Genomic DNA, 27,746 nt, shown 5'->3' with positions numbered 1-27,746 from the left:
CTGCACACAACACCTAGTCAACCTGTGGAACTCTGACAGAGAATGTTGTGAAGGCCAAGCCTATAAGAGGGTTTAAAAAAAAATTCAGGGAGGATGTCTATCAATGGCTGTTAGCCAGGATGGGCAGGGATGATAGCCCTAGCTTGTTCGCCAGAAACTGGGAATGGGCAACAGGGGATGGATCACTTGATTACCTGTTCTGTTTGTTCCCTCTGAGGGCATGTGGCATTGGCTACTGTCAGAAGACAGAACAGTGGGCTAAATGGACTTTTGGTCTGACCCTGTATGGCCATTCTTATGTTATTAGAAAAACAAGTCTAGCAGAGGGATAGTTGTGATACCAAGGAAGAACTAAAGGGGGACAAGGTGTAGTTCTTATTCAGACTGTTTGATAAAGGTGCCAGAACTTCTCTCTAGCATATTAAGAATCTAACATTTTCTCCTTTTCTTAAGGTGAGAAAGCTCACTGTATAGTAAGTCTGTCAACATATCCAAATGAAAGAAGGTAAGATAACTTGACATGTTATAGTTAAGGAACTTAAAGCTGCTGTTTTAGAAGCAAGGCCTGCAAGCTAAAGGGCACAACCATATTGTTCCCCTTTACAAACTGGTGGTGAAGGAAATCTTTCAGGTAGTGGCTGCTCAGCCAAACTTTATTTCCAACTCAAGTCTCAACAAAAGGGGTATAGTACTACAGAGGAAGGACTCCTGCCCCCTGCAGCACTATAATTCTAAGTGTGCATATGATTTATTGCAACTGTTTGTCTTTGCTGGTACATTACACCTACTGTTCCTTTTATTTAATGAAAATCCACACCATTTAATGCATTAGCTTCAAATTAAACCACAGGCAGTGCAGAATGAGATTGCTCCAAGGGAAAAAAAAAAGTGTGGGAAGAGAGGGGAAGGGAGAAAAAGGTTTATAGTAAGATGAGCCTAGTACAATCCAACTTACATCCCTGCACAAAGCACAATAAGGCCCCTGCCCCCACCCAGGACAAATAGCCTGGCTGCCTGCTGTAGGGTTAATAATTCTGCAGATTTTAGATATCACATTCCTCTGATTCAAATGCAGCTGATCTCAAAAAAACCCCACCCAGCCTAGTTATCAAGAGACTCTAGGGTGGAATGTTTGCTCCAGATCATGGAGACAAAGAATTCCTTTGCAACCTGTCTTACATCCATGTTAACACACTAACATGCAACAGTAAGTCATTCCCTGACATTCATTCTGAAATGCAGAGAGTCCAGTATGTATTGTAACTTGAGCTTGGTAACAAGGATCTACTTTATTCCCACCCTAGATCTAATCCTTAGGCACCAGAAGGAGTTAGTAACTGCTATTCCTGTCATTTTAGAGACTAAGAACCCTCCTTCCTACTATGATCTAGAAACAGGAACCTCTTCAATATTGCCCATTTCCAGTGGAAGGCAAACTGCACTTGCTAAGAAAAAGGATTCTGCTTTACAGCAAACTACACTTACTGCCAGATCTTGTGTACTGTTTCCTCTCTATACACACACCAATAGGGAGAGTAGAGGTTCTCTGCCTTTTGAGTGACACCATATTGCAACAAACTGGCAGTGCCACAGACAGCAGTAAAACACATTCAAACCGCTGATGGGCCAAAAGAGCTGACTTGGCACAGACTGGAAACCTTGGCTAAACGTTGCCAGGTTCAGTTTCTCTTAATACTTTGATTTTGTATAAACCAATTGAAAGTGCTAGAATAAAAAGTGGATATCTATGGTCCTCTCCTCTCTCCCCCTTCCCCCAAGGCCTAGAAACATGGATTTAGTCTGTTCAAGCTTAAATACTTAAACTATAGCAGCAAAACAAAAAGCAAATGAAAACCAGGAGACAGAACTTTCTTGGACAGCAGCATCACTTTGTGTGGACAACTGAGGTGCTAAATAGCAGCTTCTGCTTCTGTTTCTTTCTTTTCTTGCCTCCCTTTTCCTCTGTAAAAGAAAAAGAAAGATTTATATTTTTTTGGCTTAGACGAAGCCATATTTCTTCCCAGCTACAGTGATCTTCCCATTTCATGGTTAATAGGTTGGGGAGGAGGGTTAGTTTCAATGTAGGTACCTAGGACCTTGTTGTCTATTGCTGTGGAATTTTTGCCACACAATGCTACAGCATTTTAGGACTTGTTTTAAAACTACATTACCAGCCCTTATGGTGGCTAGAGGAAGCTGTCCAAAAGGTGAAACATGAAATCTGATGGGTTGTTTTCTGAGTCTCTAGAATTTGAAATAGTCAAGCAGTATGAACTGTTCTTATTGCTGTCATTTTAGTAGCTCTGAACTAGCATGCTTATCCATCACACAGCTGGATGCAGGCAAATATTGAGTAGCAAGTGAGAGTAGCTCACCTCCAAAGAGGAGGTCATTTCAATCCCATTCATAAAGGTTAGAAATAAAAAAAATGCATCTGCTTCCCACTGACAAACAGTTCTACCAAGTTATGGATCATAAATATTGAGCCTGCTATACACTGCAACTTTCATGGCAGCATGAAACTGAGCAGAAGAACAAGGACTAGTGTATCAATTGATGCCCGATTCATTTAAGAGCCTAGATATGAATTAGTTTGAAACTTCTATATGGCTACAGAATTCATCACTGGAGTGCCAGAGGCACAAAAAACTTTGGGGTGAGCTAGGCCCACCTTACCACAGAAAGCCAATCCTTGCACATAGGGAGAAGCCAGCAGAAGCTGGCACATGATGAATACCCAGGATACGTTTGTGTGCTGTGCTTCGGACGTCCTACTCAGGTGCAGTCCAGGGAGAGAGGGGGCAAAGGTGGTCATAAGCCATCTCTGTGCCGATACGATTCTGGGCTTGTTGGAGGCTGGTGCAACTCCCACTGTAACTTAGAGCAGCTCCCTCTTAAGGCTGCCTCTGAGCAGCTCCACAACCTGGAACTGTTTAGAATGGTTCTAGTATTGTACGTTACAGTTCCATCCCCAACATACCACCACTGCTACATCAGGACTCGGGCAGGACCCCATAAGCAGTGGTGAGCTGGAGCTGGTTCGCATGAACTGGTGGTTAAATTTTGAAGCAGTTTTACAACCGGTTGTTAACCCGCTTCCCTGTGGGGGGCGCTGAGGCTTTGCTGGGCTCTGGCCAAGTAGTGATGCAATTCCTCCTCCGGCCACTGGGGGGGCTGCGCTGCAGGAGCCATGTGGGCTGCCACATGGCCCTGGGCACAAGGCCTGGTGCTGCTGCTGCTCCCCTGACCCTGGGGCTCCCACTGCTGCCTGGTGGGTCCCCGGCTGCTCTGCTGGGCCTGGGCTGCATCCTACTGCTTGGGCTGCTCCGAACCGCTCTCCCTGTGAGTACCCACCACCCTGCCCGCAGCCAGCCCGTCTCCAGCCACCACCACACCCCCCGGCCACAGCCAGCCCCTGCCGCACGCACCCCCTGCCCCGCCGCCAGCCCCGCACGCACCCCCTGCCCTGCCTCCAGCCAGTGCTGCCCCACGCCCTTGTCTGTAGCTGGCCCTATGTCCACTGGTGCCCTGCAGTTCCCAGGGCAGTAACCCTAACACCTGCTTCAATGAGGGGGACAGGGAGCAGCTGGGACCCACACATGTGCACACCCTAGGGTGACCAGACAGCAAGTGTGAAAAATCAGGACAGGGTGGGGAGTAATAGAAGCCTATATAAGAAAAAAAAAAACCCAAAATCAGGACATCTGGTCACCCTAGCACACCCCCAGGGAGTGGTGGGGACCCACACATGTGAAATGGAGCTCATTTCTAGTTCAGGCCCATCTTTTTAAAAAAAACAAAACTAAACTTTAGGTAGGGTTAACGTACATCTGTATTTTCCCAGACAGGTCATACTTTTTGGTACTTAAAATCGCTGTCTGGGAGGAATTTTAAAAATTCCTCCTGGGAAAATATGGAGGAATGGTAACCCTACTGGTACAAAAAATACATACTGTGGCACATCCCTTAAACCAGAAGGTGTTATAGGGAACCGGTTAAGATTTTGGCATCTCATCACTGCCCATAAGCCTTATGCAGTGCCAGCACTGGGGGAAACTTGCCCAGCCAGCCAGTGATAGGGCTTTTATGGCCCCTGTACACTGGGAGGGAGGACTTCCAGTGTCAGGGAGCTGGGCATGTTAGACTCTTTAGGTGACAAACTTCTTTGTTCTTACCAGAGACGGGGTCAGATGTGGACGGCTTATCCAACTTCAGGAAGGCTGCCTCAATAGCTTGGCTAAAGGAATTCTGGAAGCTGGGCACAGGCATACGGTCAGAGTTGTCACTCTCTCCATCACTATCCACTGGAACAGGAGGTGCCAGGGTATTCTGATCTGGAAGAAAGGAGATTTCTAGAAAGGCCACAGATGATGGAAGAGTTGTGTTGCTGAGCTTGTACAAGAGTGCTTTTATTCAGTAGCCATTACACCTGTAATTATGCAAGATAATCACTGGAGGTAGGGTTTCCTTACCTCTTGTGTTTGAGGCAGCTTTGGGCCACATTTCTGGCTTTGCTTTTCCAACTCTCAACATCTAACAAGGGAGGGGGAAAAAAAGTGTGCATAAGAAAGCAGACCAAGGCCTATCTGTCAGCATCCCTGCCCACGCCCCCAGGAAGTTTGTACAATACAACTTTCAAGCCAGAAAACAGGACTTTGCCTAGTATGGGTCTTTTGCCAAACATTAGCACTGATCAACTGAAGAGTGGAGGGACCATCCCATTTTAGCAGCCACTAGGACTGTGCTTGGAGGTCTTAAAATTCAGACCAGTGAGGAAACAGCAAGGAGGATAGTCAGCTGGGTGTTCTGTTGCATATGCAACTTTAAGGGAAGAGGATTTACCTGGGCAAAGGAGGGTAAGGGAGACTCTTCTTCCAGGCTCCCAATACAGAGTGATGGGCTAGCCAGGCTGGCAGCAGTTGACAATGGAGTTGAGACAGACTCTGCAGAGACAAGATTCAGTCAAACAGGAAAGCTAATTACATTAGCAAAATCCCACATTTGTGTAACGGAGGAGAAAGAAGCTGGTGCCAGCCAAGTCAAACAATGCGTTATAGCCCAAAATTTCCAGCTTTCATCTCAAAGCATCTTGTCGATGTTTCCGTTTCCCCCCTCTGCTATTTAGCCTCTTATACAGATTGTCTCAACATGTTTTTAATACAGGGACACTTACTAGAGAGCAAGTGACCAAGAACCATCTCAGAATGCTGGAAAGGAGACCCAAGGTGAGATACACCCAAGGTGGTGGAGTCATTGAACTTGATCCTTCTCAGGACTAACCCAGGAAAACATATCCTATATTCAGTGCTAAGGGTAGCATGTGTCAGGTTACAATACACAAGAAAAATAAATGGTGGTTCACCCAAGGCAGAATTGTAGAGAGTTACTTACAAACCTTCCCAGCTCCCCTTGGGAGTGGGGGTCCATTTCTTGGAAGTAGCTATTCCTTTTCCTACAATATGAGGCTTCTTGTAAGTGGTAGCTGCAGTGCAATGCTCAGATCCAGGATACAGACAAGACATAGTGGAAGGTAGGCAACACTTATGGAGATATACTTTAGTCCTCTATTTCTGGGTGCTGAACTTTTGGATTTCAGCACCAATGCAAAAGGGTTCTGTGGTCAGCAGTGAAAGTCTAGCTTGGTGTTCAGAGTCAGAAAGCCTGGGGGAGGGACTGCATCAATCCATCTGTGCATTCTTCCAGCTGCTCACCTGTGAGAGGCACAGAGCTTCTGCCAAGAAGGGACAAAGAGGAGCTCTGGTCATCACTGCTGATGAGTTCTCCTGAACAGGCGCTGAAGGCAGGAAACTGCTGCAGGTTCTCTAGAGCAATGTGGACCTCGGGATCTAGAGAAAGCCAGAAAAAGTTTTTAATCAGAACATGGCTTAATACGGGGTAATGGGTCACTGGTGTGCAAGTGTCAAGTTGTTTCAGGGGCTCTGGGAGTGGTCTCTTCCTTGAAGGGAAAGTAGCAATACTGCTACTGTCTCCTTGAGAAAAAACCCAAATAGAAGATGTTTGTTCCTCCTTCACCTTTCCAGTTGAAGGGATTAATTTGGATTTAGAGACAGAATCCTGGGAGTTACATGAATGCAGTATATCCTTTCCGTGGCAGCCCCCCCACCGTGTTCTCCAGCTTCAATGTGTTGGGCATGGTAAAGTAGTATGTTAGTTGTGCAGTTTCTGTTAAATGCCTCCTTGATCCAGGTAGCGCAACTCATGATCTCACCGTCTAAGGAAAGGGTGCTAGGAGTTCTACAGCAAGCCCAATTTACGGCAAGGTTAATACGTGTTCACTTGTGATCACGGCAGGCCCCCAACCTTATCCCCAGTGTATTAACCCCTAATCCTCAAACCTTCCCAGCATTTGAAGAGAAGCAGAAACCCACCAGCTGTGGTTAAGTGAGACTTACACTTGCCCTGCTTCTTATTCTCCTCCATCTCAATTCTGCGTTCCCGACGCCGCTCATCACGCGCTTTCTTCTGCCGCAGGCGTTTCCTCTTTTCAATGTCATCTAAGTGTCACACAAATCATAGGAGACCAGGTAAAAGCCAATACTTGGTAAAAAACTTTTCAGCTTTGGAGACACTATCACTAGTTGATCATTAATTTATGCATAAGCAAGTTAGTGCAGTGTCTACATTCTACTGTAGATTGATCCTTCCCACCCTCGTCCATACTCTTCTCTCAAACATTTGTCTAATCTACACAAATAAAACACTCACCTGTTGCAGACAAATCAGAGGAGTTCCTTAACCTGAACAAGGCAATCCCTAATTCTAGCTAGGATCATCATGAACTAGTGTGACTGAGGAGCAAGCCAGCCTTTTACATTTCTGTTATCCATTTGTCCTCCCACCCACAGAAACAGACATCCCTTCTTCCAAACTCTTTATGGTTACAGGGCATCATCCCTCCTGGGAAAAGAAACGAAAGCACTAACCGGAAAATGTCTCTAGGGTCTCCTTTGATATGACAGGTGGCTTCAGAGCCAGTTCACAGATGCTGAACTCGCAGGTGAGAGGCAAGTGACATAGGTAACGATGGCGCTGTCGCATATCCTGAAAGGAGAAAAGATCAGGTATCTTGTTGCATTAGAACCCATAGGCCTCCAAGTCTCTCCCTTCGCAACCATCTATATCACCGGCTTTTTGGGGGTGACATTACTCTCACCCACTAAACACTTGAAATTCTAGGAACCTGTCTTGGAAACAGTTATGCCATGTACTCCCCATTAATCTATTCTCAGGAAGAGGAAACAGAAGGAACACCAGCGAAGCCAGTCAATTCATGAGAATTTATTACAGGCATTGCTGCTTCCAAAGATGCCTTAAGCAGATCCCAACCCTACCCCCAGCCTGGAAAAAAGTGCTTCAGCGAGTATTGGAAAATGCTTGACAGCCACTGTAAGTTAGCATTTCCTAGTAGTATCTTACCCACCATCAGCTCTCAACTGCCCTCCTTAAGAAAAAGGCCATGATTGGTAACACAAGAAAAAGCTACAGCAATTACCTCAGTCATAGAGTAGCCAGTTATCTCCACCACAGCTGCAGTGAGCTTCTCTGGACTGTTCTCCAGGCTGCCATACTCACGAACAAGACAGCGAACATTCACAGGGTGAAGGTACATACACTGTCCATCCTCCGCTACAAGGGAAGAAATTCACTTGTCACTTCTTTACTTCCCACCTCATCCTTAACTCCCCTGGAACTACTGATTTCTCAAAGCCATACCCCCTTCTCCCCTGGAGCGTCAAACATTAATGGCAAGAAATGTTAGACTTTCTTCTCTGAAGTTCTGTTTCATAGGGGTTAATTAACAAGCTCATGAATCCACTGAAGCTACAAATGTTTCCCCTGGGGCACTTTTTGGTGAGCATTTACCTCTCCCTCCACAAACAGACCCCATTCCACTAACCTTGATAGAAATAGTAAAAAGGAGAGTTGTTGCGCAAACGTTCATTGTTGGCTGTAACGTTAGATTCCTGGTAGTTACTTTCTGATGGACTAGTTTCTTTTGTAGCATTCACAGCTGGTACCTCCTCAGTGTCCACCTCAAGTACCTCCTCCTCTTCTGCTTCTAGGGGAAGAGGAAAGGAGCTTCCAGAATCAGAGTGGGCTTCCACCATCTCTTCATCAAATGCAGAAAGATATTCCAGAACACACTGCTACAGAAAAAAAAAACAAAAACACAAAAAAACAACTCACAAACACACAGTGTAGAGTCGGTATCCAACTCACATCATCCCATTCAGAAGAACTATAATCTCTGGTACACAAATGCTCTGAGAAGGGTAGATATCCTCAGTGCCTGCTCACCTTGCACTATAGTGAGGAGGTGGAGTTAGATCCTAACTGTGCTTGTCCTGGGGAAGAAAGGGAGACAAAAAACCCACCTTTTTCTCCTGGGAAGCTGCAGGCACCCTGGCCATAGAGGGCGCCATCAGGGCCAATTCTTCTACAGCTACTGTGGCTCCTGTGACATCGATGTCGCTACTCTGGTCCAATGAAGCTAGAGCCTTCTCTCGATACTATAGGCCACCCCAAAGAGAACACATTTCAGTTTCTTATTTATTCCAGGAGACTGACACTATAAACGTAAGTATTCCCTCCCCTCGTGTCTCACACTGTCACAGATCAAGATTCTCCCTCACCCAGTGGCCACTTCTGTAATAGAGGGAGACACCAGCTTACTTAGAAATGACCTCTGCAGGCCATCTGCCACATACTGGCTTTGAAACAAGCAATAACCTACAGGTTTGGTTAAAGAGGTTTTATAGACAAAAGAATAGTTATCCCAAGAATTAGCTATTCCTGACACAAGGAGAGCCTGGCTTCACCAACAGCAAGCTTCCACAATTACCTCTGCAGTTAAGACACTATTCAGAGGCTGGTGGCATTCCAGGTGGCAGAGTTCTGTCAGTGATAGGGATTGGGGCGCATGTAGTTCTTATTCCCTTTCAGTGTTTATATTGCTGCTTTTGATCAGCAGGTGTCACCAAAAGCAAGCTACCTTGCCAGTATTCTGTGCCCCAAATGGAAGAATATTTGAGATTTTAACTATTTTCTTTTGTTACTACTGCAGATACTGAATCACACATTTACAAAAATAATCTCTATATTGAGAGACTTCTTATCTGGCTCCCCCAAACCAAACCTGCTGTGGATACTTGGCCTCCATTAAAAACACAGTAAGCATCAAATACCATTAACATCCACCACAACTGGGGATCCTCACCTTCAGTTCCTGGATAGCTGCCTCAATAAAGCAAGCCTCAGGGGTGTGCTTTTCCTCCTCGTACTGTCGTAGCAATGCTGTTTTCTCTTCCAAGATCACCCACTGCAGCACCTGCTTCCTGGATGCCAGCAACAGCTTAGAGAATTGGCTGTGCTGCTCATCTGGAAAGAATATCAGTAAGACACCCAATGTGCAGCAAGGTCCAAATTCAACTTGGCCATTCCTTTTAAAATCTCATCTACTCTCTGTGTGGGGAAGTCTACTAGGAAGACTAAATCTGTGCATAAGAAATGTTGTTGGCAAGAAGTTACTAAGATAGGAGATCAGTTTATTGTAAATCCCAATAGCAAGCTATTAAATTATGTCTCCATAGACATTCAGCAAGAATTTCTGCACTAGATATTTGTTTTAGTGACTTGGTCACATCAAACATTTGTAGGGTGGGATTCTGCACATTTAGAGAACCCATAAAGGGCTTCTTTTTTTCTTTTTTAAAAAAGGATGGGCTTTGGTCTCTTTATGAAGTAAGTAGTGCCTGGAAGGTATTTCCTGCCTTAACCCCCCTAACAGCATCAGGAATGGCAAGTCTGGTCTTTCCTCATTTTGATGGAGGGCCTCAGAGGATGCTGGCTCTCACTCTGAGGGAGGGGAACTTAATCTCAATTTGGTATTAAACCCAAAGTTTAAACAGTGACAAAAATATTCTTTTTGCTCTCTGCCCGCAAATTAATAAAAGCAATTTCAGCATTTGAAATCCCAGATTAGAAACAAGCTTTTAAAAGGACATTAGATATCTTCATTCCTCCAAATCCAACCCTCAACCCAATTTCATAGTGTCACTACAGGACAAAAAGGGAGGAGGTTGAGAGAATCTTGTCTGTGCATTTTGCATCTCTTACCATATTTGGATTTCTTTTAAGTGCAAGCTTAATGCTGAAATTTTCTGGATTTGCAGTTATATGGACGCCAAGTCTTACAATATCCCTGTAGTGCTGTATGTTTTGTTTCTTAACCAAAGTTACTGATGTATACTCAATCTTAACTTTTAAATATCCAAGGCAAACCTCTGAAATTAGTTCTATGCTCCGGGATCCTATATTGGGAGACTGACCTTTAGAGCTAAGTTTAAACTATGTCCTCCCTCATAGGATTGGTTGAAAGACCACAGGTGAAGATAACCCATAAAGCAGCAGTGATAAAATGAAAAGGAGTACTTGTGGCACCTTAGAGACTAACCAATTTATTTGAGCATAAGCTTTCGTGAGCTACAGCTCATTTCATCGGATGCATCCGATGAAGTGAGCTGTAGCTCACGAAAGCTTATGCTCAAATAAATTGGTTAGTCTCTAAGGTGCCACAAGTACTCCTTTTCATTTTGCGAATACAGACTAACACGGCTGTTACTCTGAAACCAGTGATAAAATGAAGAATGTTGACACCAGTCACACAAATTGTATCATTATCTTATCCATTAGTGCTTTAAACATATGACACTGTATAAATAACTCTATGAAGCTCATGATCAAGCCCCAGATAGGTAATAGGTTCTCAAGAACCTGAAAGTTTTCCCATATTCCCCATTAGGAGATTCCACTGGTAGAATCATGCATATGCTGCTGCTACACACAGCATCTCTGAAATAATCTAGCATAAACTACAGAATAAGTCAAATCTAAAATAATTCACTCTGTGGCTGAGCCATGAGGGGGGGGGAGGAGAAAGAGGGGGGAAAACCCACATATGGGGAACAAAGAGAGACCAACAAAAGGAAGTGAGCTCTGCAGTGATGCATTAACAGTTATGAAATACTGAATGTTGGCTTGTGTAAAATTATTCTGGGATGGCAGGGCCTTGCAGCACAGAAACTAGAAAAGAATACAATGTATGATGCAAGCGTATGGAAGGGAGTTATGGGGTAGGAGACTGCAGGTCAGTCATTTAAGAGGTGGTAGTTTGCTTTTAAATACTGATCAAGTTAAGTTTTGTAATCTGCCATATATAAATCCACGTAGAGTGAGAGAAGTGAGGTTTCCCCATAGCAACCAGCTTCCACATCCAAGTTTTAGTCATACATGCAGCCAACGTTCCAGGAGAGTGTTCACAAGTACTCACCTCCAAGGTGAATGGGCTGCTCTACAGTCATCCACTTGGATTTGGGCAATGCTACCAAAACACTTTTCTCCCTTCTCATTAGCTGCATTGTAATGGTGTCACCAATTGCATACTGGCGTGTTTCCATAGCAACAACACTGCAATACAGGAACAGACTAAGTAACAAGAATTAACTGTACAGAAAGATGAAGGGATTTGAATTCCCTGCAAGTCTTACCTCTTGAGATCCTTCTTGTGAATAGACCCATAACAGATGGGACATTTGCTCCAGGTTTTCTCACTCAGGGAGAGATAGTGCAGAATGCATGCCCAGCAGAAGATATGCCCACAACGGGTGATCTTGGCTGCAGTAGGTGGATACAGGCATATTGGGCAGGAGGGCACTTCATGGCTACAAATTCGCTGGATGGCCATAAGAGAAGCATAATATAAAGAAATTATTAAAGCTAGAGATTATAAATTGAGATATACGTTTGGGAATTTGTTGCAAAGTTGCCACTTTCTCTAGAGGGTGGAAATATTTGGCCAAGACAGACCAAAACCTTTCCAAGAAAGCAGGGAGAGAATATTCCTTCAGTCACCAAGAAATTGATCATATCGTTTAGCAGGAACAATGTTTTTAAAATGCACATAGGGTAGTCTGTAGAGCCATCTACAGGGTATTGTTGTCAGACTCTTCAAATGTACAAGGAGGCTTGGTGTCCTAGTCAGATTAGTTTCCCTTTTCATGTGTTCACTGACCCCCATCTCCAGGATTACTAGATTAGTCATCTGAAAGCAACTAATCTTGCAGACAGCAGTGGACTTCTTGGTGTCACCTTGACTTCACAACATAATTACACAACTAAACTTCTCTGCATCTCCCTGATTAGAAATTTAGGGCCCATTGATTTCTTTAAACATACATATTAGAAGATTAGACAGATGCTTCTTAAATAACGTATATGTAATCCGTTTAAGACTACTGGGGGAAGTGTGCACATGCATGAGTTCCCAAAGAAGCATCAAGCTCAGGGTAACAGCAAACACACTCCCTCTCAAATGCATGCTCTGCATCATAGATTAAGTATTGAGAGAGACACACACAGACAGATGCTATTTTCTAGATCTGGCTGGAATCCTGGGGTGCTTCAAAGTAGCTACAGATTTTTGTTGTGAGGCAAAAGACGTTTGCCCATGCAAAGAATAAGAGTCTGTAAAAGCATTCTACACAGCACACTTCCTTAAACTCCATCCCTGTGACCTTGTCAGAAGGCTGACAACATTTCTCCATAATACTATGGGGAAAAAAGTGCATCAGAAACACACTTAATATCCCTATAAAACTTCCATCTATAAAGCAAGGAGGAAGAGATCTTCTTCCTCATAAGAGTGTTTGGCAGTCTTAAGCTCCTATCATGTACGGAGTCTTTCAAAAGTAATTCCCTATCAGATTCTCCTCTGTCATTCATGCAATACTAGGAGGAAAGAAACTTGATGGCAACTAAAGACACATTATGTCAAAAGCAACTAGAGCAACAGGTAGGCACTTTTTAAAAAAAATATTAGATAGGCAGAAGAAGAGAAATAAGTTTTAAACACCCATCCCATCACTACTGACCACTTGCTCCACAAAGTCCCAGTTGACCAAGGTATCTGGGTCAGCGAAGTTCACTGTGTAGTCCTGCTCCTCAGACACCACAAACTGGCAGCTGGACGGAAGACACAAAGGCATCATAGTTGATCAGTCACCTATTTCAGCTGTGTCCAGGTAAAAGCAGAAGCGGCCTTTGGATTAAGATCTTCAAGAGACCAAGTCAGTCCTGTCCTTAAAGACAGTACCCAAGAATGCCTAGCACAGCCATATGCTGGGTACATGAAAAGACTTGGCATCTAGGCTGACCATGGCCAGCAGTTACCATCAGTAAACCTAACAGGGCTAAGTTCAGAGCCAGCACATCTTTGGACACGGTTCTTCTCCCTGCACTTTGGCTATCCTGCCTGAGTTCTTGTCTGAGTACAGACTAAACAAAAGGGAACTTATGCAGTGGAAACAGGTTTCCATAAAGGAAACTACTGAACTAGGTAGAACACAAGGCAGGAAATCACATACTATTCAGACAAGTGCTATAGGAAGTCTCTATAGCAATAAAGTATATTCACATTTTACCGTAGTATACAAAAACGTAAATGACCACAATTTTAGCAGTACTTTTCATGGTCTTAAAAGTGGTGATCAGATACAGAAAATGTTCAACCTGCCCCATATTAGAGAGAAAGCCATTAGTATATTAGCTTAAAAAAAAAAAAGAGTTCATCTGCTAAACTAACTACCTTGATTGATGCATTCAGTATATATTTCTAAGCATAAGTTAAAATTATTCAAGTCATCTTTAAAGATAAAGATGAGTAACTATTACAATGTATCTGTTTAAAAACAAAGACCTCTGCACATGAGGACTTAAAAATTGAGACTTGCTTTGATCCCAAAAGAAGCACCTTTTAACATCTCATTGTACTAAAATGGATTGAGTTTTTTTGTTTACACCACATTACTTGAGTTAGAAAGGAAATGTGAACTACTTAAGTGGGAAAGGGACCACAGGCCTTCCTGGACCCAACAGGGTATATTAAATTTTACAGGTGGTGCTTGAGTATTTGGGCAGAAGGGTGTTACCCTTTCCATCCTTCACACTCAGTCCCTTTAACTGCATTTCCTTTGTTTTCTCTCAGATACAAATATCTCCTTTTATAATCAGGAAAAGAACATATTTCACCCTTCTGCGTACACACAAGGTAACCCTTGCACCAATACTGTGGAGGCAGAACCAGTGGAGCAGAACTTCAGTAACCAATACAAAAAACAAAACAACAAACACCACACCACTCACTACAAACATTCAGTATAATTAAATACTGAATTCCCTGACTCAATCACCTACAGAGTGAATACATATTCCCTTAGAGCTCATTCATATGAATGTCTAGGAGCCCTGCTGATCTTCCACTCACTTGGCCTGTAGGAAGAGCTCTTTGTTGAAGGGTTTGTGTCCCCATTTGTTCCTTTTCCCCCAGTTGCCGTGGGCATTCCCATCAAAGTGACCTGCTTGGCCCCGGGGTTCAAAGGTGAAGTTCAATAAGTGGTTCAGACTAATCTTCTTTGGACCAGAGAACTGGGCAGGGCTGAACTCTGCCCGTTGAACCTCTGCTACCTAAGAAACAAAACAAAAAAAGGACACTGTTCTGGTTAGAATTTACTGGAAGCTGGTACACTGCAACTTATCAACACAAGCACAGATCCATTCCCTTCAATGGTATACAGGGAAATGCACTACTCCTTCCTACTCACCTTCTCCCACTCCAGGTCTGAAGATCAAATACTGCGGCATTAGAAATGCAAACGAACTTGAAAGTTAAGATTGGGTAATCTTTTTCTGTTGTATAAATGGAAGTGTAAAGCAACCTTTGTAGTGAAAAGTGAAAGCTTTTTTAATTTTTAAAACTAGTTGTTTAGGATTAGAGACATAGGTAACAAAAGCTATTTTTAAAATGACAATATCCCTTTAAAGAGCCAGTATTGCAAGCTTTAGGATCATTCCAGGGATCTCATGATTTTAGATTAGTTTCCATATAGTTGAAATGGACAGAATTAGGACTCAGAAAATATAGTAAGTGAATACGTGATACTTGTAAACTAAATTGCTAGTTTAAAAAAATGGGTGTAACATGGTTATATGCCAAGTGGGGGGAGGCAGACCACTGATAGTATACATCAGCATGAAAGGATTCCTGGTCTGCCTTTATTCCTCACTAGATCACATCAGGACTAGTCAGATTACTTTGCTAAATATTCCATAATGTGGGATTCAGAATACACAAGTGGTTGGACATAAATGTGTCACAGATTTAGGAACTGAAAGCTGTATTACTAACAGATCATTTTCATGAAGAACCTGTGTTTCACAATATGCATGTGGCCTGTCTATACACCCATTCCTCAGACTGTACTTCCGTTAGTTTCACTGGTCTTGTTATTGAAGAAATCTCAGACCAAAGAGCATCCTCTTCTCAGATGTTGCAAAGTTGTTCTGATCTCACTCAATCTGGCATCTCAGCGATGTTACCACCTCAGGTTCTTGCCCTTCCTAGCCCAGAAAGGGTACACAGGAGACCTAACTAGCAGGTCAGAGTGATCCTCTCGTCCCACAAAAAAGACGCCTTGCAGACATAGCATTACAATTCTCACCTCATCTCGTCTTCCACCATTACAAGAGCTAAAAAGTTTGCCACTGCCCCCAGTGCCCCCTCTCTGAGGGGGCATCTTGTTAAAAGCTTTGCTTTTCTGTGAATTGGAGCGACGGGACTGGCTGGAAAAGTTCTCATTTTTTGAATATGAAGTTTCTCTTTTACGATTGTAACGTTGTTTGGATCCACTTGCATTCTTACCATCTGGGGGGAAAAAAAAATAAATCATCAGACTCAAGCTCAGCAAGGTACTTCCACTGCTTTTCTAGTGGCAGTCAAGTAATTTATGTCTTTAAGACAGGACTGCATTTGGCTTGGATCATTTTTATACCTGTCTACAGCAAGACAATACTGACTCTTATCGAGAGCTCCAAGACTTCTCTAACTACACCACCAAACCCACAGCAAAGTACTTTTCAGGCACATTAGTATCCAGGAACCTATGCATCCAACAAAGACAGATGTCTTGCTGCCTTGAAATAAGATGCATCTAAGTTAGCTTCTATTGTCCAGGTTCTTCATACCATGGATAGTTTCTATGCAGAATCAGCTCCGTAATCAGCATTTACTGAAACATACACCAAAATCCACCACTACTTAGAGCTTATACCAAGCAAAGGACTGGAGACATAAGGCAGATGTTTAGCTGAACTGAGGACAGTATTACACTACACTTGATTCATTTACAGAACTAGTTTCAGGCTAGAACCAGGAACAGCCACTAGCAGGGTATGTTTAATTAGAACAATTTGACACCAAGTAGTCAAGATCGAATTTTCTAGCTTCTGGTGTTTTTCCAAAACACTCAATAGCCATCAGTTAGTTTTTTATTCTGGGAACATATAGGCTTGGTCTATGCTACAGAGTTAGGTCAATGCAAGGCAGCTTACATCGACCTAAACATGTAAGTGTCTACAGTAAAATTTTGCTCCTGCCAACGTGACTGCCCCGCTATTCTGACTTAACTCCACCTTCATGAGAGGCATAGAGTCAATGTAATTAAGTCGACGCAGCATCAGCTTAGACACTGATGCTTACATCAACTGTTACTGACTTTCAGAAGCCGTCTAACAATGCCCTGCACTGACAGTACAGTTAGTACAAGGGTTCCTGGTGAGGACTTGCACTGCCAACACAAGAAGCATAGTGTGGACACACAAAGCGATTTAATTACTGCAGCAGCTGTATGCTGACATAACTTCAGTTGACAATTTTGTATTGTAGACATGTCCTTAGTTGATTACATGAGTTTTCAGGTCTAGAATGTGTAAAGGTACCATCCTGCCTGCATTTGTCTGTTTCTAGATCTCCCACATTTCTCTGTTATGTGGGCTTCTCTTTTTAATCACTATTCTGTTTACTTTTTTTTCTTCTTTGTGCCTTCTTTCATCCTAGGCCCTATGCTTAAGGTAGTACAATGCATCAGGCTCTCTTCTTAAAAACCACACTTCTTCCACAATGCCCACAAAATGTCAGTCTGCCTCAACACACCACTACCACCTTTGGTCTCCCAGTGCAGTCATCTAATCTGTGTTTTAATGAGTAAATCCCCAAATCCTGGATGCAGGGATTGTTTGCCTGATGAGAGTGCTGAGCACACTGCTGGTATTTTAACACAGAAAGCACTAGCAGCAAGCACAAAGTGGTGGCTTTAATTCGAAGGCTCACAAGAATGGAAGAGCAGTCAGACATTAGTTGGGTATTCTAAATGCGTACAAGAGTTGCTAATGCTTCCTAGACTACTGCAGAGGATCTTTCAGTAACATTAGAAAGCACTTCCCCCTAAAGTTCCAATAAGTTCTTAAATGTAAAGTCAGGTTGAGTCCAAACATGGTAATCCATTTCCCTGTGTATCTAGTGGCATTACCAGGTTAATACATTTGTTTCCTGAAACAGGAGAATAAAATTAGAGCTTAATTTTCAATGTCATCAGCCCACAGATATGCCAATACACCATTCCCTCCCAGAAATGTTAATTAACATTGCATCAGGTCCATTGTGACGTATCAAATCTAATGCCTCACAACAGCAGCACTAGAATATCAGTTGCATCTAGACCCACATATTGGGAAGTAGCAGGCTTCTGCCCCCTTTTCATCACCCAGGATTCTGCACAAGTCTTTTGCAGCTAACAGCTTCCCTCCTTCCCTATTTTAAGATCATATTAATTACTGTTCCACTAACCTTGGTAACTATCTTCTCTGTGTGTATATAAAGTCTGCTGCAGTTTCCACGGTAAACATCTGATGAAGTGAGCTGTAGCTCACGAAAGCTCATGCTCAAATAAATTGGTTAGTCTCTAAGGTGCCACAAGTACTCCTTTTCTTTTTGCGAATACAGACTAACACAGCTGTTCCTCTGAAACCTATCTTCCACTATTACTCCTGAGCTACAGGCATCAGTAGCAACCCAGCTGCACATTTATAGCAACCAAATGATCTCATTCATGTCTATTCTCCACACTTTTCACTGCAAAAGTTTAATTTCTCCCTCCTGACCCCCCCCCCCCCAGTGTGTTTAGGGAGCAGTAAGGGCTGTGCATACCTCTACATGACTAAGCATCCAGATGCTTTTAAAATACAAACACATTAAAAAAAGCAAATGTATCTTAAGACCAATTAAATCTTTCACCTCTTAGTAGAAAGGAAATGCACAGGGATGGAAAGGTGTGGCCACCACACTTTAGAATTGTGGGGGAACACTAGTTTAAGAGGCCTACTGCACCAGTTTTCACAGTTCAGCTTCCAGTGACTCCATGCAATTCTTAAAGCCCACGCAATTCAGAATTTTACTTGTCAGATGTGCCTGTGATTTCCAAAGAGTGATAATTTTGAAGATCTTCTACTGCAAGATTAAGACGAAAGACAAACACCTTTCAGATTACATAGAGAAATACAAGGGCAGTAATTTATTAATCATTAGTTAAGAAGTGACAGGGAAGCTTTCAAGAGGCATTATGCAACCACTCTGCCACTATTTACTGACAAAACTAGTGAGGTACTTGGCCTAATGGCAGAGCCAAATTCAGAATTGAGAACTCAAACAGTTCCTGCAATTGTATCACAGCATGTGTCTTTGAGTTGTGCAGCAGTTACAGTGCACATGGGAGAGACTGCAAGTCAGCCTGACACCTTAGGTGCAGAATGTTATCTGGAGAAGCAAACCAGTTGCAGCTAAATATTCAGGGTGTAACCAGGCCTGGACTATGGTGATTTGGACAGACTTTTCTGACTGTAGAGAAGAAGCTGTAATTTACACCACTGAGAGTCGGATATTGTCTCTGGTATAATTAAAATTCATTCCAAAGACAAGGAATGGCTATTGGATTAGGATTAGCTATTTTCATAAATTAACTTTAAGAATGTCTATATGGAAAGCCATTTGAGCTGAAGTTCATCACTGAACAGCCTTCTTACATCTATAGTCACAGTGCATATTCTAGACAGGCCACAGCAACTTTGAACTTTTTCAATCCATGAGCAGAAGGGGACAGAAAAATGTATCTGCAAATAAGGGGTCAAGGTAACTTTATAGCCTCAGTCTCTTTAAATTGGGTCAGATTACTTCTTGTCAGGTGTAGCAGTCATCTTCCCCTGCAATTGACAGCAAGGAAATTTCCCACCTTAGTATAGCTAACACAAAATTACAGCCATTATGAACATTAAATTGTCAGTCAACTCTTACCAGAGCATTCCTATCATATTACATCCCTTCAACCTGACTCCATGGCTTTTAGGAGTTTCCCTTTCATCATTATGATGACTTTACTGCATCACACTTTATGGTCAAGGAATCCCTAGTCTGTGCCTTTTGATCAAGAATCCAGAGTGGTATAGACTCTAGACACCTTTTCTTCACAACTTTACTGGTTGAAGGCAGTTCCCCTCTTCAGGATGGTCTGCATGAAAATTCTCAAGAATTTTAAGAACCACCAGGGTTGTAGTAAAACAAGATTTAAATGAGAGAAGAGTCAGATGTAAAGCCAGAGAAACCATATGAATGTCTAGTCTTGCTGCAAAAGCTCATCTTAGATAGGATTGCCTATTTCCCTACAACTTCAGGAAAAGGGCTTTTCTTCCTTTTGATTGTTTTGGCAGGCAGCATGTCAGAAAAAAGCTTCTACTGTCCACTGTCATCTTTCTTCCCTGATATGCCTCAGTTATGGATTTCAGGTTACTATGAACTGCCTCCGGTGACCTCTCTTACCAAAGGTACTTATCCAGCGGTCTTCTGTATTTAGCCCAAAATTAATTCAGAATTTTATTCCTTGGCCTAGGAAAAGCTTTCAGTTCCTGTCCCTACCTCCACTTCCCAAAAAATAATTTTAATGGACTTTGTATGTACATGCTTTTAAAAACTAACTATCATTTCCAAATAGACTTTCGCTACTGGTTGCCAAAACAAACATTCTCACTTCGGGGGGCCCTGCAGCTTGTTCCAATCTAATGATGAATACTTTTGAAAGCACTAATCGTCTCTAGAAGTGTTAATCCAGAAACAGCTCATTTTAATGAAGCAGGGCTCATTTCTAATAGTTATCTCATTTCAAATATATGAACCCTAGGTAGAACACATCATATTTCTTATCTTTAATTGTGAGAGGAGGGGGCCCCTCAGACATGGGAGCATTGTGTTTAAATTTTTAAAGTTTGAATTCACATTTAGAACATTGTAGTTCTGTAAACTGTTTCAAGGCACACCCTGAAAGGAGCGCAAGGTGCCTTATCCACAAGTCAGAAGCTGTGATAAAGTACTCTATTTCACCAGTCTCTATTCCAGTTTCTCAACTGTTCACAGCAAGTGACATTCAGAAGTGCCTAGATGACTTAAGAGCTTAATTTCCACTGAAAGTCAATGGGATCTAAGCTTCTAAATCACTTCATTTTCAAATGCACCTACTCGGCATCCCTTCTTTTTCAGAGGGAACCTCAGAGCTATTTGCTGACTTATAACTATATACAAAATCGAGCAAGTTGATCATTACTCTATTGTATCAATACCTTTGAGGCACTAGAATAGTACCTGAGTGGATATATATTCAGAAGTTAGTATTTATTTATTCAAAATGTTAAGTCTTAAGTCAGGCATTAACACAATTTTTAAAACAATCCAATTAAAACAGCTCAGTTTATAGCTTTTTGCTATATAATTGACATTAGCTCTCCAATCTGAGTATTCCAGTCTACACCTGAATTACAAAAATTAAAAAAAAAGTTAATTTTAAGGAAGAATCCTTTCAGGCGATCTTTATACCTCAAAAAACGTATTAAAAACCCCCAATTTTTCCACTATGCAGTTATTTAGGAAACACAGCTTAGAAAGCTAAGTGTGAAACATTTAAACATAAAAACAGCCCTTGGTATATTCTCTTTGTATTAGTATAGGGCCTATATTTCATACTTTGATATGAAGTAGGAATCTTTGAGGCTCTGTTGCCTCCTTACTGCTTCTTGTAAAAGATAGGCCTCTGACTTGTAATTCTTCACTCAGTCCTCTCCAGAGTCAAGATTTAACATATTATCTGCATTTCAGTTACATTAGTCTCCCTCTTCTGCAGCACTGCCAAGTTGGTGGATGTTCTGCTGGGGGATGGGAGAAACTTTCACTTCAGCTTCCCTGACCACTGTACCTTTTTCTAGGGTAAAGGGTATCAGAAAACCATGAGTTCCCACCCATGGCTGTTTATATTTCTCTGGACTGACATTGAGCAAAGCACCATATCCCTACCATAGGAAGCAGGCAAGTATCACCACTGTGCCCCATTTTACAAATAGAAAGGGTTTTACAAGAGCATTTTTGGCAGAACTAGAATGGAATCTAGTTCTTCAATGACAGACCCACATTTAATCCATTCAGCCACAGTGCCTTTCAGAATAAATGTACCAAAATGTATGTACTGTACTTGGCTATTCTGTGTAATAAACCACCCTGTTCCCCTTCCATGGCTAGAATCCCAGAACTGTTCAGTATCCTCCTCTTCCTCCCTTCTAGTAGCTGGCCCACTGAGGATAAAATTTATTCCTTTATCTCAAGTGGTAGAGATCTGTGTGGGGAGTCTAAAGGGCCCAGCTTCAAACCCAGCTATTGAGTCATGAAGGGGATCTTTGTAGAACTTAGTTTTTCAAGTTTTTTTTGTTTTGTTTTTTTGTTTTTATTAAAGAACCCACGTTTTTGACTCACAATGACAAAACATCTTTAAAAACAGGTTTTAAGTTAAAATTAATATCAGTTATGGTGCATCCTAAAAAGATATTGGTGTTCCACATTCAAGTAATCTGGCACACACTCCAGTTGCTTAAAGATAAAGTATGTCACGTATGCTCTTCAATTTGACATATGCAGTGAAGTCTTAGGGAGAAGTTAACACCTTAAGAATTAGAGCCACATATTTCATTATTTCAACTGTCTATAGCTACTCTTTGAAACTTATTTCATTTCACTGGTAGACTTGCCAAGGTATACATTGTCATTATGCCAACACTTTTATAATACAATTGAGACATCAAAACACTCAAGAGGAAGGAAATGGAGTACAAGCCATCCCAGCACCATTCCAATTAGACTGTATTGTGAATAGTTCTGTGTCAAAGGGTCCAGCAATATCAAGTATTATTGCAAATTTCAATACTTAGAAACAGTTAGGATCAAACTGTCAAAAGTGTCAAGCTCCAAGAACTCCAACTGCCTCAGGATGGAACGGCTACTGCTCAGCACTTCTGACAATCAGACCCTTAGCTTAAAATAATGTAGTGCAACTGTACAAGTGATACACAAGATGGTTATAAACCATCAGTGAGAGAAGCTATGTGCAATAATAATCTAAACTGAAATGTTATATTTAACTACTATAGGTTCATACAAGATCCCTTTAATACTAGAGTGCAAGGGTGTCAACCATACAGCCTGCAAGATGGATCCAGCCTCTCTGATGTATCTTTATGGCCTGCATGACAAATTATGCAGAAAATATTCATGTTAAGAGTTTTTAGTACTCACAGTTGCAAAGAAAGCCTTCAAAATGTGATCCAAGTGTAAAACTAATATGGGTGGTCTTCCCAAAGTCTGCAGGCAGCCTGAAACAACAGCTCTAGAAGTATGGATGTTCCACCTCCTATCTCAAAGACAGTTAACTCTAAAGCTCAGTTACAAGGTTACTTCACTTGCTAAAAAGGTGAGCAGTAAAATGGGAAAAGGAGTGGAAATGTTCCCCTTGGAAGAGAGAACTAGGCATTGCTGCAGTTAAGGGAACCTGAGGGAAAGACAGAACACAAACAGGGATGAGGGAGAGAAAAAAGAATAATGGAGGAAAAACAAAAGGCTAGAAATAATGGTCCTAATGATAAGCATGTTCTTCCACTAAGTGGTACTGAATAAATAATAGTGATAACCAGATGTTCAATTGCCACTTCTAATTTTGATCCTAGTATAAGCCTCCTACCAAAAGTAAGTAGTCTGGTGTGGACTGAGTGATGTGTGTAAATCTAGATTTATAACCTGTCCCACTGAACATAGAGTGAAATTCAGCCCTCTCCACCAACCAAGTTTAACACCACTTATCTTGTAATTAGACCAAGGGATGAGGATTTATTATTCCTGGATTTTGGAAGAGCTAGGAACAAAGCTTTCTAATATTTAACTTTGTGTAAGTCCCAGCCTTTCCATCTGTAGTTAAGATATTGGCCCTGCCTCAAGGCGGGTCAAGCTGTAATTTGTAAGTTGCTTAGACATCCTAGGCAGGAAGCCACCATTCAAAAGACAGAGTACTACTTCAGGTCACATCATCTTGGCATACACCACACTTCTATTAACACTAGAAAGGAACCTTACTCAGGAGGTAATATTGCTGCTGAAAGCTTAAGCTGACCGGGATATAGGAAGGCCAGAAACTGATAGCATGTTTGTTTAACAACATCAGTAGTGATCTTAGTGCTTACAAGCGGCTCAAGTGACAGCATGGGCAAAGTGACTGTCCATTCATGTACTGCACAAATGGACGTGAGCAAGAAAGTTTCTTTACACATCTTCCCCTCTCCCTCAAGTGTGTCTCAGCGCTGACCTAAAGAACACCTACAAGGGAGAGATGGTCAAGTTTCCAAGCTCCATTAAGTGATAATATGGTGGCAATGCATGCCAGGCATACAATTCTTGGCCTCTCCAAAACTACCAGACACGCCCAGTATGTTAAAGGCTGGAAACTTGCAAGTTCACCAACTCATTTCACAGTATCCCTGTATCCTGTCAGGGACTAACAACAGTGGATCAATACCACCTGGGCTGCGGACCAACCCGTTGGACCCTTAGTAACACTGCCCCATGCCCACCTCCTGGGGACGGATGTGGACATTTCCCAGAAGCATGGAGCCCTCCGACTGTTACACAGCCTGGCGGCCCATCCCACCCCTGCCCCGTCCCTGTTAGTGCAACACACCTGCCAGCACCTTCGCTGGAGGCTACGCTCCTACCCCAGCGCCCCTTACCCCTGGGCCTGTCTCTTACCGCCTTTGGGCTTAGATTCCCCAGCGGCCGGCCCGGCCGAGGCGGAGCGGGTCTGCTGCCCTTTGCTGCCGGCCGAGGAGCCGGGGATCCCGGAGCTGCAGGGGCTGTTCTTGTCCATGTCGGAAGCTGAGGCGGGGGCCGCGCTGGGCGAGCTCTGCAGCATCAACGGGCGCCCCGACGGCGCTGAGGAGTGGAGAGCAGCGGCTCTGAGCTGGGGGGCAGGACGGGCACTGGGGGAGGCGACGGGGGCCCAGGCTCATGGCCCGCGAAGGGGACCGACAGGGGCGGCGCAGCGCTGACTCGGCCTCCTTCATGGCGACATCTTCTCGCTGCTCCGCTTAAACAGGGAGAGAGCCGGGAGGAGGCCGGGCCGGGCCTGCGGGGCTCCGGGGGGGTGGCAACAGGACGGGGAGCCCCGCGGGGCCCGGCACTGGCTGCGGTGGGGGGGGTCGGCGCCGCCCAGGCAGCGCGGGCTCCTTGGCGCCGCTCCTACGGCTACCGCGTACCGTAGCTGTTCCCCTGTAATGGCGACGAGTCGCCAACAGCAAGACAAGAACCCGGATGGAACTCACTATATAGGAGCCGGCTGTCCCAATGTATGCTGGGAGTTGTAGTTCTCTGATGAGTCTGGGTGGACTTGGTTTGCATTCGCTATCGTAAGGCATTATGGGAGGTGTAGTTCTTAGTGTTTCATGCTATTAGTTCTCTGCATTGTTTTGTATTATCCGGAGCAGAGCATTGTGGGAGTTATCATTCTTTTCACATCTGAGTTAGTTTTGAGACTACTTCATAGAATCACCTAAATCTGCAACCCCAGAATATTGTAAAGCAATTTTATTGTCTTTCACGTATAGATGAACCAACCTGTGTTACGTGCATGTTACAGAATCATATCACAGAAAACTACTAGAGAGACAAGGTGGATGACTAAGGTAATATCTTTTATTGGACCAACTTTTGTTGGTGAAGGAGACAGGCTTTTCAGCTACACAGAGCTCTTATACCTTTTATTAGACTAACTTCTATTGTGAAGCAAGACAAGCTTTTGAGCTTACATAGAGCTCTTCCTCAGGTGGCCTGAGCTCTGTGTAAGCTCAAAAGCTTGTTTTCCTCACCAACAGAAGTTAGTTTTTTATGATACCTTTATCCAGGCTTCTTGCTTTCTCTCAAAAGTAAACTATACCAATCTTTTCAATCTCTTGTCATAAAAGAGTTTTTCCATCCCCCAATCATACTCATAGCTTGTTTCTACACTCCCTCTAATTCTACAATATCTTTTTTGAGATGGAGTGAATATTGAGTACTGTGACCAGTACTGAACATTGTATTCCAGGTGCGGGTGAAACACTAGTTTATACAATGACATTATAATACTTTCTGTATCATTCCCCATCCCATTCCTTGTACATTCTAACATTTTGTTTGCATTTTTTACCACAGCTGTACATTGACCAGAGATCTTTGTTGAACTTCCCACACCAATACCCAGGTCCATTTCCTGATCTGATCCATTTAATTTAAACCTTTTTAAGGTGTATGGGTAGTTTCAATTTTTCCCTCCAATGTACATTATTTTATATTTATCAACATGAATTTCATCTGTCATCATGTTGCCCTTTCACTGAGCTCGTTTAGGTCTTTCTACCATTCCTCATAGTCCTCATTGGACACCATACAATAATTTTGTGTCATCTACAAATTTTGCCACCTCACTGTTCACCCCCTTTTCCAATTTATGTGCCTGTACTAGTATTTTAAAACTGGGTGGAAAATCAAGGTATAAAGCAAAATATCAATACAGGCTGTAGTTGTTTCCATCTTGCTAATGGGTTACATATGCAGAAGGATTGCAGGTCATGACAGAGACTCAATAAAATGCTGCCTCCCTTGAAGGATCCAATATCTCATAAATGTGAGGCAACATGCCCCATAATAACCCTGAGGGTTAGAGAACGTCAGCTACTGTCCCACATTTCTTGGAATCTATTAGAACTTCTGCTTCATTTTAGCATTTTCTGCCAAAAAGAAAGTATGAAAATGAGAATTTGTATGAGTCAACAAATTATCTAGATAGTCTGCTGACCAAGAGGTGGAAACCTAAATACTAAGGTGATGAATCCATCAAAAATGTACCACTAGCTATCTAGATGCTTAGAAAGATAAAACAAACTTAGTACATTACCCTTATTTAGTATATTAATGTGTCTGGTCAAGGTAAAGGAGGTCCAGAGGAAGAAGTACCTTTGTACTTTAGTATCTCCTTATCTTCATATTTATGAAGATACCAATTTTAACCTTCATATCTATTTATCTGCTTCTCCCTCAAGTCTCTTCACTTTCTTCCTCTTTCTTCATGTCCTAAATACATGGAATGCCCTCCCCACACTTGTCCAGTCCATCTAACCCAGTATCCTGTCTTTCAACAGTGGCCAATGCCAGCTGCCCCAGAGGGAATGAACAGAACAGGTAATCATCAACCATCAACCACAGGTTGACTGTGCGTTGTGTGAAAAAATACTTCCTTTTGTTTTAAACCTGCTGCCTATTAATTTCATGTGGTGGCCCCTAGTTCTTATGTTATGAGAAGACCCATTACTTCTGCAAAGCCATGTAAACTTAGCTAAATCATCAAGTTATTTATTTCATGAGTGAACTACTCATTTAAGAGAAGGGGTTGATAAGGAGTAAACTAATCAGTTGTGAACATGGCTCACTAGGGCCCTGAGCCTACAATTTTCTGCATGGGCAGAGGCACTTGCTCTCATGGAGCCCCAGTGAAGTTAAAGGGGCTCCAAAATCAAAATGTCAAAGGGGAAGGGCTACGCAAAATTAATTGCAGGATTGGCGCTTAGTCTTATAAGCTGTATCCCTTTGTCTGTCTTTTTCAGTTGTGATCCTGCAAGTTGTTCTACATAAGTGGATCCCTGAGTCAAACAGTGTCTTTTTCTGGTTTGCGGAAGTGTGTAACACATTATTTTGGGCGCTACCACAATCTAAATAATAATGTACAAAGCTTTGGGTATTTGATATGTTCTGTTCTAAACTACACAAACGTAAGTACCTACAAAAAAGTCAATAAACAGATCAGACCACAATGGAGTTATAACACACACACTCATGTACCTGACATTTGTAATAGCATATTTAAATTTTAAATGCAGGTATGTTTCTGCTTAGCCAGGGCGTTCAGTCACGTTCAAACATGTATTAAAAGCAGGTGTGGTTAAACTGGTTTATGAAGTTGTTTGACTTACATGTGAACATGACTATGGGCCAGATCCTCAAATGTATTTAGGTGCATAACTTCCATTGAAATCAATAGGAGTTAGGTTCCTAAATGCATTCATGGATCTGGGCCTTTATAACCATGCATATTATGGTGTCTATACATTGATACAAATGCCCACATTTGAGAAAAAATCAGTCCTAAATGAGGACAACTAAACTTAACTAAAACTTGTAACCTGCTAGAGGTTCTTAGCTGAAGAGTACTATGTGAGCTATTGGAAAGTAGTACCCTAAATGCTGCTTTGCCTATATTTATTGTGCAGCTCTTACTCACCTGCTTGGTTCACTGATGTGGCAACTGAATGAGGGTTGTGGGCTTAGATGTTACATTAGAAACGAGCGCCTGAGAGAATGGCATTGATTTCAGTATTTCCTCAGAGCACAGGAC

At 42.6% G+C, this 27,746-nt stretch overlaps 1 protein-coding gene and 1 long non-coding RNA gene across 2 annotated transcripts; one reads left to right on the top strand and one right to left on the bottom strand.

Moving 5' to 3' along the window:
* Positions 1-625: 625 nt before the first annotated feature.
* Positions 626-24,627, bottom strand: RNF10 (ring finger protein 10). Its single transcript, XM_048820897.2, has 17 exons — positions 24,071-24,627; positions 15,576-15,778; positions 14,342-14,541; positions 12,951-13,041; positions 11,568-11,752; positions 11,351-11,487; positions 9,239-9,399; positions 8,397-8,531; positions 7,919-8,168; positions 7,514-7,647; positions 6,945-7,062; positions 6,414-6,515; positions 5,712-5,846; positions 4,843-4,943; positions 4,473-4,533; positions 4,176-4,334; positions 626-1,962 (listed from the first exon to the last, which is right to left on the bottom strand). The coding sequence occupies exons 1-17, from the start codon at positions 24,231-24,233 to the stop codon at positions 1,886-1,888; spliced, it is 2,412 nt and encodes an 803-aa protein (XP_048676854.1). The 5' UTR covers positions 24,234-24,627; the 3' UTR covers positions 626-1,885.
* A 78-nt stretch (positions 24,628-24,705) lies between these two features.
* On the top strand, positions 24,706-27,249 carry LOC125622704 (uncharacterized). The gene is made up of 3 exons (XR_007352778.2): positions 24,706-25,002; positions 26,497-26,536; positions 26,959-27,249. It is a non-coding gene; the product is annotated as an uncharacterized LOC125622704 (long non-coding RNA).
* Positions 27,250-27,746: the final 497 nt, after the last annotated feature.

Source organism: Caretta caretta, chromosome 15 (assembly GCF_965140235.1).
Source record: "Caretta caretta isolate rCarCar2 chromosome 15, rCarCar1.hap1, whole genome shotgun sequence".
Classification (NCBI taxonomy): Eukaryota; Metazoa; Chordata; order Testudines; family Cheloniidae; genus Caretta; species Caretta caretta.
The sequence above is the reverse complement of the archived record's forward strand: the minus strand, read 5'-3'. Positions and strand labels throughout refer to the sequence as shown.

Coding starts and splice junctions, on each gene's coding strand:
- RNF10 (XM_048820897.2), bottom strand. CDS start 24,233: ATGCTGCAGAGCTCGCCCAGCGCGGCCCCCGCCTCAGCTTCCGACATG. Junction 15,779..24,070: donor GGAATCTAAGCCCAAAGGCG/GTAAGAGACAGG, acceptor TTTTCCCCCCAG/ATGGTAAGAATGCAAGTGGA. Junction 11,753..12,950: donor GGGACTTTGTGGAGCAAGTG/GTCAGTAGTGAT, acceptor ATGGCCATCCAG/CGAATTTGTAGCCATGAAGT.